The sequence below is a fragment of the Procambarus clarkii genome, chromosome 22 (assembly GCF_040958095.1).
Source record: "Procambarus clarkii isolate CNS0578487 chromosome 22, FALCON_Pclarkii_2.0, whole genome shotgun sequence".
NCBI classification, from domain to species: domain Eukaryota; kingdom Metazoa; phylum Arthropoda; class Malacostraca; order Decapoda; family Cambaridae; genus Procambarus; species Procambarus clarkii.
This window is the reverse complement of record NC_091171.1, coordinates 40,286,472-40,300,792: the sequence shown is the minus strand read 5'-3', so window position 1 is coordinate 40,300,792 and position 14,321 is coordinate 40,286,472. Positions and strand designations below refer to the sequence as shown.

At 41.7% G+C, this 14,321-nt stretch overlaps 1 protein-coding gene across 1 annotated transcript; it reads right to left on the bottom strand.

Annotated features, from left to right (window-relative positions):
• Positions 1–12,666: 12,666 nt before the first annotated feature.
• LOC123749188 (uncharacterized) lies at positions 12,667–13,764 on the bottom strand. Its single transcript, XM_045731294.2, has one exon. It carries the CDS (start codon positions 13,762–13,764, stop codon positions 12,667–12,669), a length of 1,098 nt encoding a protein of 365 aa, XP_045587250.2.
• Between the last annotated feature and the right edge of the window lie 557 nt (positions 13,765–14,321).

The window sequence follows — 14,321 nt, the reverse complement described above, 5'->3', positions numbered from 1 at the left end:
TGATTAACTGATTATCATAATATCTTGCTCATTCTTGTAAATTTATTATTTACTGATTAGTGGTTTAATTATTAAGGGCTAATTATACTCTATATTTACTAACTCGTCTTATTAAACTGTCAAACGATCTTTTGGGTGAAAAGTTATCCTGTGCTAGTCTTCAAGCAAGAATATAGCCATTAATAATGTGTCAGTAATGAGACACTTCAATATCAGAGTGGATATACTATAAGATATTTTATTATGTCTTCACATTATGGTGTCAATGGTACAGTACTTTTGAGCCTCTACTATACTACGGACTGCATTAAACTAAGGAGAGTGCATTTATCAGTTAATACTGTAATATTTTATGTGAACAAAACCATTAACTCGACGGGCAAGGATTCGACTTTGCTTATGTAAATAATTTGATACATAGTTTTAATTATCCACCAGTAATACCGTGTATATACTGTATTATGGCCTACAAGTTAGAAACTTTGAAAACAGGGTCCTGACACATTTGCTGAAAACTATTGTGCAGTATTTACTTATGCTCACAATTTGGTTAGGAGGGCCGAGTTAATGTTGAAGATTAACATGTCGATATAGTTCCTCAACTTTTATTTCGTAACTGAGCAAAAAGAGTCGTTTTTCATTATTTATTAAACTTTTGTGACTCTTGGCACAATATAATGCTTAAATAATTATAAATGATCAGGGTGGCTATCATGGAAGCCCCCCAGTGCATTTAAACAACAAATGCCTGCAGGGATATAGAGATATTGATGCATGTGTAATGAAGTGTGTATGACCATAAATTTAAACTTAATCATGTTAAGTTATTCATATCGAAATTTACTGTATAACTCTGATCTTGATTGAACAATAATGGTAAAAAACATGTAAACATTATGGAAAATGTAACTAATTCAGTAGATCAAGTTTCAAGAAGTACCGTAACGTGACCTTTCTGCACCATTTACGTGGCTGCTGCTTTGCTTAAGATGTAAAGGGAACGTCTCGGTGGTTTCTGTCAAATTCAGGCAAGATTATCCAACTGTGAACTAAATTGTTCATTTTAACACTTCCAGAATTTCAACTTTAAAGTTAACCGGGTTTCTTTCTAATTTTTTCTCATTCACAAATCATAAAATTATGCCTAGCTTAATGTCAACTGTCAATTAAATCAATTCACTGGTAGGATGGAATGTGGAGTTGTTTGGTTTCAGGCTGTCCACTGGTCTTTGTTTTCAAGTGCACTGAGATCCATGATCGTATAATTAAAAACTAAATTTGATGGGGCACATTTTTGGACGAATGTGCAAAGTGAATGTGAACCTAATGACAGAACTCGTTTGTCTAAAACGCTGCATTTTCCGTACTTGTCTGGGTATTAGCACTGGTATTGTTTATGTATATTTCATATTTGTAATATTTGATACTGTATGCACAAGTACATGTATTAATTAAACTGCAACCAATGCCTTTTTTGTATATGTTGAATTAATTTGTATGTTATATGGTAATCTTACATTTTTAGGAGTAATTTCCCTTCAGCATATTATACTTAACTGATTTGGTCACAGCTACATTGTGTATTTTTGTGATATTTTGTTTTGATAAATAATTGACCAGTCTGATTTAGTCTCATGTCTTAACCATATTCTGAATGCACTGGCATCCTTTGGAAAGAATTGAATTTGTATATTAAATAAAAAAAAAAAAGCCTGATAACGTATATTAAATTATGGAAGATTATTGTACAGTATTGAACAGATTTTAGTGCTTTAATAATTATCTGACCTTTGGATAATTTTAAGGGCACTAAATCATTTCATAAATGAGCTATGCAAAAGATAGGTTGATTTACTTTGAGAAGTTACACAAAAATATTAAATAGGATTTTTGTCCAATTAGAAATGGTTTCCATTTGTATTTGAAATCTCTTGGCACCTAACAAGGTTTTGTGTGAATTTTTATTGTACTTGCATTTTGAGTTAAAATATTTTATATATACAGTATATATAATATCAGTACTGGACTACATTTCTGTTGATATAAGATAAATAATACAGGTAGTATGTTTTTTTTTTTTTTTGTTGTTTCCTTGAGAATGTGGCATTAGGTGATACTGTATATGTCAATGATTTATTCACTTTTGTTATTGAGGAGGTTCGCACCTTCAGTGGACAGTGATTGAATAAAAGAATAAAGTTTCTCACTCCTTTATTAACTGCCTTGGAGATTAAAAAAAAAATAACCTGATGAATATTACATTTGCATAATATAATTACAGTACTGTATTTACAGTATGCAACAAATAAATAATTATAATAAAGGACTACTATTGTATTTAGTACTTTACAAGGCTTCACCAGTGATTATGATTACAATTATATTGGTGTTAATTTCAACAAATGCCATAGTTCTTAACTCCATAAGTTATTTACAACCTCTACAGAGTTGTATATAACAAATAATTGCATATAAAGAGTAAATTTTATTTGCAAGCTAAGTACTCTATTTGTTTTGAGACCCAGAGTTTAAATCGTGATCCGAGTGAGAATGAAAGGTTACTACTAACGCTATTGAATGTTAAAAAAAGATCAAATTTATATTTGTATACAATGTTCTGAACTGTATACAGTACTTCAAGAAAGGATGTAGGTCACATCCAAAATTTGTTTTAGTTTTAATACACTTACATAAATTAGGTCATGCCTTCATTCTCCATGGCATGATAGGTGTCTCCACTAATGCTACTGTGGATTGCATCTTATGAGACATAAATGAAGTGGTGAACCACCTCTAGATATCTTAATGGTACTACAAGTTAAGATTAAAGTTCCAGTTGGGTACCACCCTGGAAACACAAACCGAAACTGTCTCTATTTTCCGCTTGTTACAACTTGTAATAAAGTTGTTACATCTTGGCTTAATGTGTTTATGACGTATTAGAACGTTGTTACAACTTGATATATTGGTTGTTATAACTGGTTAGGAGGTGTTAAAACTTGTTCGAACGTTGTACCAACGTCGTAGTTTCGGTGTGTGTTTGGCGGGCACTTAGGTACTAACAAGAGCGAGTGAGAAAATGTGTAGAGATTTCCTTCACCCACATCACTAGGCTGACACTGACAAAATTCATTCTAGTGGCTCATTTGGGTACTATGTTTCCACCTGTGTTAATTAGTTTACTCTATTTTGTATATGTAATCTTGTCTCTATTAACTCTGTCTTCCATCAATGTGAGATTCAGTTCATGTAGCCTTTCCTTGTAACTTATACATACCTCAGTTCTAGGATTAGTTTGGTGGCATATCTTCAAATCTTTTCCAACTTCAACTTTGCTTGAAAAGGTTTGAACTCTGCACTAGTTGCAAACTCCAGGATTGGTCTGATGTATGATTTACAGTACAAGGTTCTGAATGATTCCTTGATACAAATTCCTAAATGCAGTTCTGATGTTAGCCAACCATGAATATTCCGCTGATAATAAACTTACATGGACTTTTGATTATTTCATGTGGACTTCACTGTTTCATGAAGGATTTCCTCTCCCATTTAGTGCCTGAACTTCTGCTCCCTACACATAGTTTAATTACATTACATTCTATTAGCTATTTAATGGACCATTCTTTCAGTTTGTTAAGGTTATCTTGTTCCTCTTGCTGTCTTGATCATCTTCATAATTTGATTTTGCATTACGTATCAGCAAACATGAGTGGAATAAGTATCCTGTTTGAATATTTACATTATGTATATGAAAAACAGGATTGGTCAGAGAACTGAACTCTGTGGGACTCTAGTGATATTTTACTACTCTGAGATCTCGCCCCTCACAGTAATTCACTGTCTTCTGTTTGGTTAGGTACTCCATTATCCACGGGAGCACTTCCTGTTCAGTCCTGCCTGCTCCTCCAACTTATGCACTAGTTTCTTATATGTTATCTTGTCAAAGGTTTTCTGTCCAAAAATAACCAGTCTGCTCACCCTTGTCTAATTTTTGTCACCTGTTGTAACCGCCTCACTTCAAGTATGTTTATTGTGCCAAGAAAATACATCTGAAAGGGATGGAGTAGATTAGGCTATTTCTACTCCCTTATACCCACCTCATCTAGCCTGTAACTCTGGTTCTTATAGTCTCTTTCTGTAGGGCCTTACTGTTTAATCTTCACAGAACGAACCCCAAGTCAGGGTAACATTATCATGTTGTGTTATTTAAGATTCATCTACTCTGAACAAAACTTTTCAAGTAGCACGGGCTATGGTGAGCCCATAGTGGACTTAACTGACACAGGAGCGGGGCTGTAACTGTGGACGTTATCAAAAACTGAGCAGTTATAGACAACCAAAACGTTAAAGGAGTGGGGGGGGGGGGGGTAAACAACACTAGACAAATCCATTACTAAATGTACTTCCATAATATATACAAGTAACTATTTACAGGAAACATACACCCAGATGTACATACAATACCGAAGACACCCCACGTGTCATTTTCCCACAGGACACTACAAAAATACTACGATCTTTGATCTACATGGTGAGTCCTAACACGCTAACTAACACACAAGTAAGGGCTTCTTCTGTGTGCCCTTCTTCTAGAGGTAGTCACGCCGGCGAGTCCACTTTTACAACAATTGACGAGCCAGTCTTCCATAGTATTATCAGTGTCTCAAACCTTTCTCTAGCAACACGCTGGCTGGCTTCCTCAAGGCTTAACTGTTAACAAGCCTTAACTTTGAGGACAGATGGACTTACACCTCGTCAACGAACATAACTCCGTGGTGAACATAGAACATAGTCGAACATAGAACAACGAACATAGTCTACGTGGTGTAGTGGTAAGACACTCGCCTGGCGTTCCGCGAGCGCTATGTCATGGGTTCGTATCCTGGCCGGGGAGGATTTACTGGGCGCAATTCCTTAACTGTAGCCTCTGTTTAACGCAACAGTAAAATGTGTACTTGGATGAAAAAACGATTCTTCGCGGCAGGGGATCGTATTCCAGGGACCTGCCCGAAACGCTACGCGTACTAGTGGCTGTACATGAATGTAACAACTCTTGTATATATCTCAAAAAAAAAAAAAAAAAAAAAAAAAAAAAAAAAAAAAAAAAAAAAAAAAACTGTGCCACTCGGGATACCTCGTTTTCAACACCAATAGCTCGCTAGCTACCACAGACAATTCAGTCTTCAACGATCAGGCCCTTCAGGTTTTGACGGAAACAAGCCTTGCGTTCTTCAGGACTGCCCTTGCTGGCCACACCAGGTGGACTAAGCCATCCAACGTACCTTTCACATCACCTCTGAGGAAAGAAATCATAAAATACAAAGGAAACCATACGTGTCATTAAGACTACAGCCTTCCACCCGGGAACAGAAAATGGGGTTAGGTGCGGTCAACAGATGGTGACCAGATTCCTGCACTTAAATCCCGGAATGAACTTACGAAGATTTTTCCACTTAGGGTAGTTAATTGAATACGGACGTAGCCGTCACGAAGGCGCTAAGACGGAAAACGCTCTTAGCTAAGAGGAAAAACCTTCGTAAGTACCTTCCTGAATCCGGCCCCTGGCCATGGAATTCTATTAAACCCGGGAAGCAAAATTTACCATTCTTGAACCCATGGCGATTATTTGCTACAAAGTCCCTGATGTTTTACTAAGTTTTTTCCTCACAATCTTCTCCATCACCTTGTATGGTATGCAAGTTAGGAATAACCTTTATGCCCAGCTTCAGCAAATGCTTCCTTACCTCACTCGCCACTGGTAATCTCAAATTTTCCCAGTGATGCTTGATTTAACACTCCCTCTCCCAGTTCAGGCATTTCTTGCTTTACTGTGAAAACCTAGAAACTCTTTTTCGAGTTCCTCACACACTACTGTGTCATTGTCAATAAACCTGTCCTCCCCATTTCTGTAGTAGTGAATTGGTTTTGGTAGTGATTGGGCAATGTCACCCCAGACTGCCCCCCCCCCCCCGGGCCGAAGAGTGAAAAATGTTTTTGCTCGGGGTCTACATGTGCTCACCTAATTGTGCCTTAAGGGTGTATTGTGAGCTTAGTCTAACATGTTAGAACATGTTTGGGATGGTAAAATGTGTATTTTCAATAGGTGTGTATGTTGGATGTGTGTTTGGGTGGATAATACGCACGTATTTGAAGTAAAAAGGGGAATGGAGTGTGGGATGGAAGAAGCAAGAAGCATAACTGAATAGTTTAGTGAATAATCTCCAACAGAACCTTAACATCTAACCTAACCTAAGCCTAACTATACATATAATTTGTATAATAATATTTATTTATATATATGAGAACAAAACTATTTTGAATACACAGTATGTTAAAATTTATGAATGCGTCTGGGAAGGACGGCCGCTGCTTTAAACAGCCTAGTGTGAGGACGGGATGTCCAGGGACTCAGGGACTGAACCCTAACATTCATATAGGTTACCCACACTTGCTCCACTTGTAGGTAAGCAAGTTACATTCTTGACGAGCTAGTTACAAAATTTGATAGTTTCCTATACCGCCCCACGGGTGCAGCTGGAAGTGCAGTTGTCCTGACGATTGATGAAGATTAAGATTAAGCCACCCAAAAGGTGGCACGGACATGAATAGCCCATAAGTGGTGGCCCTTTTGAGCCATTACCAGTATCAATAGATGATACTGGAGATCTGTGGAGGTGTGACTGCACCCTGCCATGTTGTCCTGACACTGGGCGATGGCTTATATTTTGGGTGGGCCTCTACCCTTCAGACAAAACCATTTGCCTTGTTTCTTGCACTGAAATGTGTACAAGTCTCCAAACTTGATACATTAATTGCGAGTGACTCTTTATCATCCTTAATTGCTCTCAACTCTTTAAGACACAACTGTAACATGGTCGTGTCTGAAGCTTGACACAAATACAACACAATTAAAATGACGGTAACAGAGTCCATTTCATGTGGATTCTACCCCCATTTGTCTTTCACATAACTAATTCTGGCGTGAATGATGCAATACGTCACAGCCAGTACCACTTGCTGATGATTCCAGAATGACCAGAAAATATTGACAGTGTCTCAGACCTTTGTAACAGTAATAACTTCCTGTCTCGCAGCCAAGCACTTCTTATCTGTTCTTAGCACTTCCAACAAATCTTTGTATCTCTCGAATTAGAGATGCTGGAATTAGGTTCGCGAGTACTCCCGTGTCAATTCGAGGTTTCTGTTGTCCCAAATTTATCAGTCCTACGTACAAGGCTTCAATGTTGCCCGAAACGCTGTGCGTATTAATGGCATTATATAGGCATTGTATGTACTAGCTCTATCTAGAAATCGAACATTATGTTTGTAATTCATCTTCTATCTATGTACAAGCTGGATGAAACTCATCTTCAGATAGACAATGTTAACATCAGCAATAAAAATGATGGAAAGTTCTTTGGCCTATACCTAGACAAGAGACTCAACTTCAGCACCCACATACAACACATAACCAACCCGGGAGAGCAACCAGAGTGCAATTCCATAGTCTCCAGAGACTGAAGGATGTTAAGAGACCTACTACTACCACTACTACTAGTAGTAGTAGTAGTAGTAGTTTATTATTATTAAGGTCTTAGGTGATTCTAGTGAGTCAGGTCTGTAGCGAGTAAGCCTTATACTTGCTCCATTATCTCATCATCTTAATGGCATAACTAATTAGCACTAACTACACAAGCTATAATCCTATCCCTATTTACAGGTAACGGTTTCTCCACCCTCCTATCTTATTGTGAGGTATAGTCACCGTATATAAGCAAGCGATTTGAGAATAGCAAACATCGGAAGACATCTCCCGTCACGCAGGGTGCAGTCGCACCTCCACAGATCTCCAGTATCAGCTCTTGGTACTGGCAATGGCTCAAAAGGGCCACCACTTACGGGCTATTCATGCCCGTGCCACTTCTTGGGTGGCTTAATCTTTATCATCAATCAATCAATCGAATAGCAAAGCAGTACAATTTCCAGTCAACAATGTAGCACTCGGCGTGTACAGTTCTAATCGACCCAAGATGCTACAGCCTCGACACAGAGCAGACAGCAGACTACGACCTCATCAAGCTACAACGCTCTCCCACATAGAGCTCCGCGACTCCAGCCACACTCAGCTCTCTGCTCTGCTCCAAGCCCCGTCTCAACGTCTACGACACTGCTGTATCTAGGACTACTAAATACAGGATACCATTAGGTGAAAGGAAATGCGCCCAACCATTTGTCTCGCCCGGGATTCGAACCCGGAATTCGCGATGGCGAGTCGAGAACGAACCCGATTGTATTACCAGTAGGTTAGGTTAGGTTAGATTAGGTTAAGTTAGGCTAATGGATAAATCTACAAGGGCCGTGATGAGGGTTCGAACTTACGTCCAGGATCGCAGACGCGCCTTATTAATCGACTGAGCCACGACATGGTTAAAAGAATTGCAACCGGGATTACTACTGCTCTCACACGGATCCTGCAGTCTCTCAGAGACACAAACCTGGGTTTTACACAATTTCCCAATGCACCCGGGCTCTGCCAACAAGCTGTTCAACCTCTTCGCCCTTACTTCTTTTGATCATGTTATGGCTCAGTCGATTAAGGCGCGTCTGGTGATCATCCTGGACGTAAGGTCGAACCCTCATCACGGCCCTTGTAGATTTATCCATTAGCCTAACTTAACCTAATCTAACCTAACCTAACCTACTGGTAATACAATCGGGTTCGTTGTCGACTCGCCATCGCGAATTCCGGGTTCGAATCCCGGGCGAGACAAATGGTTGGGCGCATTTCCTTTCACCTAATGGTTCTGGGCGCACCTAGGTCCTTGTTGTGGGGTTGCATGCTGAGTTTGGGTCAGTAATTCGACCAAGGGAGGGGGGGAAGACTTTCATATAAGCCTAACGTGTATGAATACACTCTGGCTTCCTGCTCCCCCCCCCCCCCCCCCCCGACACAATGAATTATACCGGTATAGGTTTTAGAACCGCACTGTTCATCACGTCACAACATACGTGCAGCTGTTTGCATGGTAAGTGAGCATCGCTCTTGTTTAAAATTAGCGAAGCGGGAAGCTTGTAGATCTGCGGGTTGGTCGCTGCCACGCTCCAAGATGCGCAGAACTGATCCGGCTTAGGATCGATGCGCAGACCAGGAAGTTATAATATAATAATAATTTATTTATTTATTTATTTTATTTATTTATGCATATACAAGAATGTACATAAGGAATGTGAGGATACAAATATGGTAATTACAGTCTTGTAAAGCCACTAGCACGCGCAGCGTTTCGGGCAGACGTATACGTCAAATATAATAATATTTTATTTAGAAAAAGTACATACATAGATGTAGTTACAAACATGCTGATTGATTTATAGACAGAGCTAGTACATACAATACCTAAAGCCTAGCGTTTCATATACGCATAGCGTTTCGGGCAAACCATCAAATTTGTTAAAAGATGAGCAGCTTGACTCATCCGGGTCCTACGTGACGGATATAGGCCTTGAAGTGGACTAGTCTTAACGATACCAAGAAGGGTAGAGGACCTTAGGACTAACATTTCAACATGCATAACAAGGCTTACGTCATGGGGACCATTAAAATGCTGAACACATTGGAAGATATTGTTCCAGTAGCCCAAAGGTTTCCCAACGACAAGAAACTGTCGTGCTAAGGTGCCATCCTCTAACCAGCCACCAGTCTTCCTAACTGAGCGTCAGATTTTGACGTATACGTTACCTAAGGGCAAAAATCGTCGTACTAGAAAATGGCAGCGGCTCGCGAAATTTACATTCTGTCCCGTTTTCTGTTTTGGGTCCTCTTGGTAGGTTAGGAGAGGGCACCTTAGCACGACAGTTCTTGACGTTGGGAAGCCTTAGGAGGACGAGAACGGAGTACTACCTCTGGCTGGAAGAAGGGGACCCTTAGCCTCGGAGGAAAACTCACATAACGCATTTGAATCGATGTTTAGGTTCCCTCCAATACAGTTTCTATGTTCTTTTTTCCTAGGCGAACAGAGCCATCAGGGTGAAAGAAACTCTGCCCATTTGTTTCCGCCTCGGCCGGGAATCTAACCAGGGCCCTTACGACTACGACCCCCGAGTGCTGTCCACTCAGCCGTGAGGCCCCTATGTATTCACCTAGTTGTGCTTGCGGGGGATGAGCTCTGGCTCTTTGGTCCCGCCTCTCAACCGTCAATCAAAAGGTGTACAGATTCCTGAGCCTATTGGGCTCTATCATATCTACACTTGAAACTGTGTATGGAGTCAGCCTCCACCACATCACTTCCTAATGCATTCCATTTGTCAACCACTCTGACACTAAAAAAATTCTGTCTAATATCTCTGTGGCTCATTTGGGCACTCAGTTTCCACCTGTGTCCCCTAGTGCGTGTGCCCCTTGTGTTAAATAGCCTATCTTTATCTACCCTGTCAATTCCTCTGAGAATCTTGTACGTGATGATCATGTCCCCCCCGTAACTCTTCTGTCTTCCAGCGAAGTTAGGTTTAATTCCCGTAGTCTCTCCTCGTAGCTCATACCTCTCAGCTCGGGTACTAGTCTGGTGGCAAACCTTTGAAGCTTTTCCAGTTTAGTCTTATCCTTGACTAGATATGGACTCCATGCTGGGGCTGCATACTCCAGGATTGGCCTGACATATGTGGTATACAAAGTTCTGGATGATTCCTTACACAAGTGTCTAAATGTCGTTCTTATTTTAGCCAACCTGGCATATGCTGCTGATGTTATCCTCTTGATATGGGCTTCAGGGGACAGGTCTGGCGTGATATCAACCCCCAGATGTACTCACCTAATTGTGCTTGCGGGGGTTGAGCTCTGGCTCTTTGGTCATGACATTCAAATCCAGTCTGTGACCGGCCGAGGTGATGGTGCTGCTGGCCCCTGAGACACTTGGTACACCTCCAGGGTGTTGACGCTTGTCGCCCTCAGTACAGGCAGCAACACTCAATGCCATTCCACAATTCAGACAAGTTTTATTGAACATAATTCTTGATGTGAAAAGATGTAGCTTATCTCCATGCCTTTACAACACTTGCTTACATTCCGAACATTCCCGGAGTTTATATTGGTTTATTAAAGGTTTATATACATCAAGCATTCACGTAAATTACATTCAAGCAAAATGCTGTAAATTACAGAATCACAGAACATCAAACTTGTTTTCCAATAAGAGCACTCGACTGCGAGAGTGCCTTCAGTGCTGGCATGGGAGCCCAGACACAGGGGAGAAGGAGCGGCCGGCGTGGGAATAATACCTTCCTCGATCAACAAGCAGTGAGGGGCAAGCAAAAGGGAAGGTGGAGGAGGTTGTGAAGCGGCAGAAGAAAGGCTGAACAAGAGAGGGAGGAATGAGACAAAACGAGACTCACGCAAGGGAACCGCGAGCAAACAAAAGTGGGAAGGCAAAAAGGTCCTCCCTTGCAAAATATATACAAAACGTTCTTAAAATACTATAGAACCCTTCAGTGTTAGTATGAGATAAGAAAGGAAACCTTCTCGAAGGCCAGTTAAGCATTACAGTACGAGTCAAGTGCAGAGATATTCAACAGGTGCTTCCCAAGTACACTGGAGAAATGAATCATACAAATCCCCACCGACAGACGTGCAACGTCAGGTTAACGTTCGCTGAAAGGCGTTCGCTCAGCGCAGCCGCGGTGACCCCAAACATTCCCGCTTGTAACCCTTAATCTTGGAGGAAACAATACTTACAACGTATATACTTATCATACGGAGAGTTGTGGCAAGACCTTTGTCATCTTCGGTCAGGTTTAGGCCAGACAAGGGTGCTGTACGAGCGATAGCGGCGTGAGGAGCGACTTGCCTGTATCGTTGAGAATGCCGTGTGGGCGTCTAGGTTTACCCAGATGACTGGCGAGATGCGGGCGGTCAGACGGCAAACAATGAGTACGAGGTATACCAAAAGTTATGGAGATTTATCCGCGTTAACACTCCGCTGTTTAATTCCAATTTATCCTCGTGAAAAAGTGCACCTTTTAAGAGATTAGAGAGAATATCGCAATTTTGCAAAACCGATTATCTGCAGCGGAATGGGAAAACATCACAAGAGAAGGACTGGAAGGCCAGCACAGGGCTTGGACTGGAGGCGAAGCGCAACCAACTCTGGAAGACGCCCGTGGAAAATGTCAGCAATGGCGGGGGGTGAGGCTCCGAGCAGTACAAATATTAACACACTATTCCGGCTGGGCTTCACCACCAAGGCCTGGGACTGGCAGTCTAGGCTGGCCAGGCGGCGCGGACACTCCCGGTGCTGGAACCATCAATTATCAACCCACTACGGCTCACTATACTCCGCCCTCAACTGTGACCCGGGAACCCTCACTATCACCACAACCACAATGATACCTGTGACCTTTCCATACAAATATTTAAAATGGATTTCATACAATTTGTACGGTTAAAAAAGACCCTTTTTTGGAAAGTGGTGAATTTGACTCACTGTGGCAGACTCAACCTTGCGATGATCTCAAACTAGGTATATATATATATATATTATATATATAGGAGAGATCACCCGGAAGGTTTTATATAACGTGATATGTTCTTGATTTCCTTTGCTTAAGAAATTTCGTTATGCAAATGTGTTTAGTGATGAAGCTCAATGTTTGTTTTAACGTTGAGACAATGAGCTAATGTGCCGAGTCCCGCTGACAGTGATGATCCGTGATGCCTCTTGCATGGTGATGGTGATGTTTGTTGGTGATGGTGATGTTTGTTGGTGATGGTGAACTGTGATGTTTGTTGGTGATGGTGAACTGTGATGTTTGTTGGTGATGGTGAACTGTGATGTTTGTTGGTGATGGTGAACTGTGATGTTTGTTGGTGATGGTGAACTGTGATGTTTTATGGTGATGGTGAACTGTGATGTTTGTTGGTGATGGTGAACTGTGATGTTTGATGGTGATGGTGAACTGTGATGTTTGATGGTGATGGTGAACTGTGATGTTTGATGGTGAACTGTGATATTTGTTGGTGATGGTGAACTGTGATGTTTGATGGTGATGGTGAACTGTGATGTTTGATGGTGATGGTGAACTGTGATGTTTGATGGTGATGGTGAACTGTGATGTTTGTTGGTGATGGTGAACTGTGATGTTTGTTGGTGATGGTGAACTGTGATGTTTGATGGTGAACTGTGATGTTTGATGGTGAACTGTGATGTTTGATGGTGATGGTGAACTGTGATGTTTGATGGTGATGGTGAACTGTGATGTTTGATGGTGAACTGTGATGTTTGATGGTGATGGTGAACTGTGATGTTTGATGGTGATGGTGAACTGTGATGTTTGATGGTGATGGTGAACTGTGATGTTTGATGGTGAACTGTGATGTTTGTTGGTGATGGTGAACTGTGATGTTTGATGGTGAACTGTAATGTTTGAGGGTGATGGTGAACTGTGATGTTTGTTGGTGATGGTGAACTGTAATGTTTGAGGGTGATGGTGAACTGTGATGTTTGATGGTGATGGTGAACTGTGATGTTTGTTGGTGATGGTGAACTGTGATGTTTGATGGTGATGGTGAACTGTGATGTTTGATGGTGATGGTGAACTGTGATGTTTGATGGTGATGGTGAACTGTGATGTTTGATGGTGAACTGTGATGTTTGTTGGTGATGGTGAACTGTGATGTTTGATGGTGAACTGTGATGTTTGATGGTGATGGTGAACTGTGATGTTTGATGGTGATGGTGAACTGTAATGTTTGATGGTGAACTGATGTTTCATGGTGATGGTGAACTGTGATGTTTGAGGGTGATGGTGAACTGTAATGTTTGATGGTGAACTGTGATGTTTGATGGTGAACTGTGATGTTTGATGGTGATGGTAAACTGTGATGGTGTGGGTGGAGGTCGGGGGGGGGGTAAATGAGGGTAGGACCCCGTCGGGTAGAATACCCGCATGACTCAGCAGCTCCGGTTTACTGGGACGCCCTTAAGGGGGGGGGCTGCCCTTTCTTGTCCTGCTGTGAGAGGGGCTGCCCTCTCTTGTCCTGCTGTGAGAGGGGCTGCCCTGTCTTGTCCTGCTGTGAGAGGGGCTGCCCTGTCTTGTCCTGCTGTGAGAGGGGCTGCCCTGTCTTGTCCTGCTGTGAGAGGGGCTGCCCTGTCTTGTCCTGCTGTGAGAGGGGCTGCCCTGTCTTGTCCTGCTGTGAGAGGGGCTGCCCTGTCTTGTCCTGCTGTGAGAGGGGCTGCCCTATCTTGTCCTGCTGTGAGAGGGGGCTGCCCCTCTCTTGTCCTACTGTGAGAGGGGGCTGCCCCTCTCTTGTCCTGCTGTGAGAGGGGGCT

Bases quoted from the DNA above. Each gene is read 5' to 3' on its own strand.
- LOC123749188 (XM_045731294.2), bottom strand. From the start codon at position 13,764: ATGAAACATCAGTTCACCATCAAACATTACAGTTCACCATCACCATCA.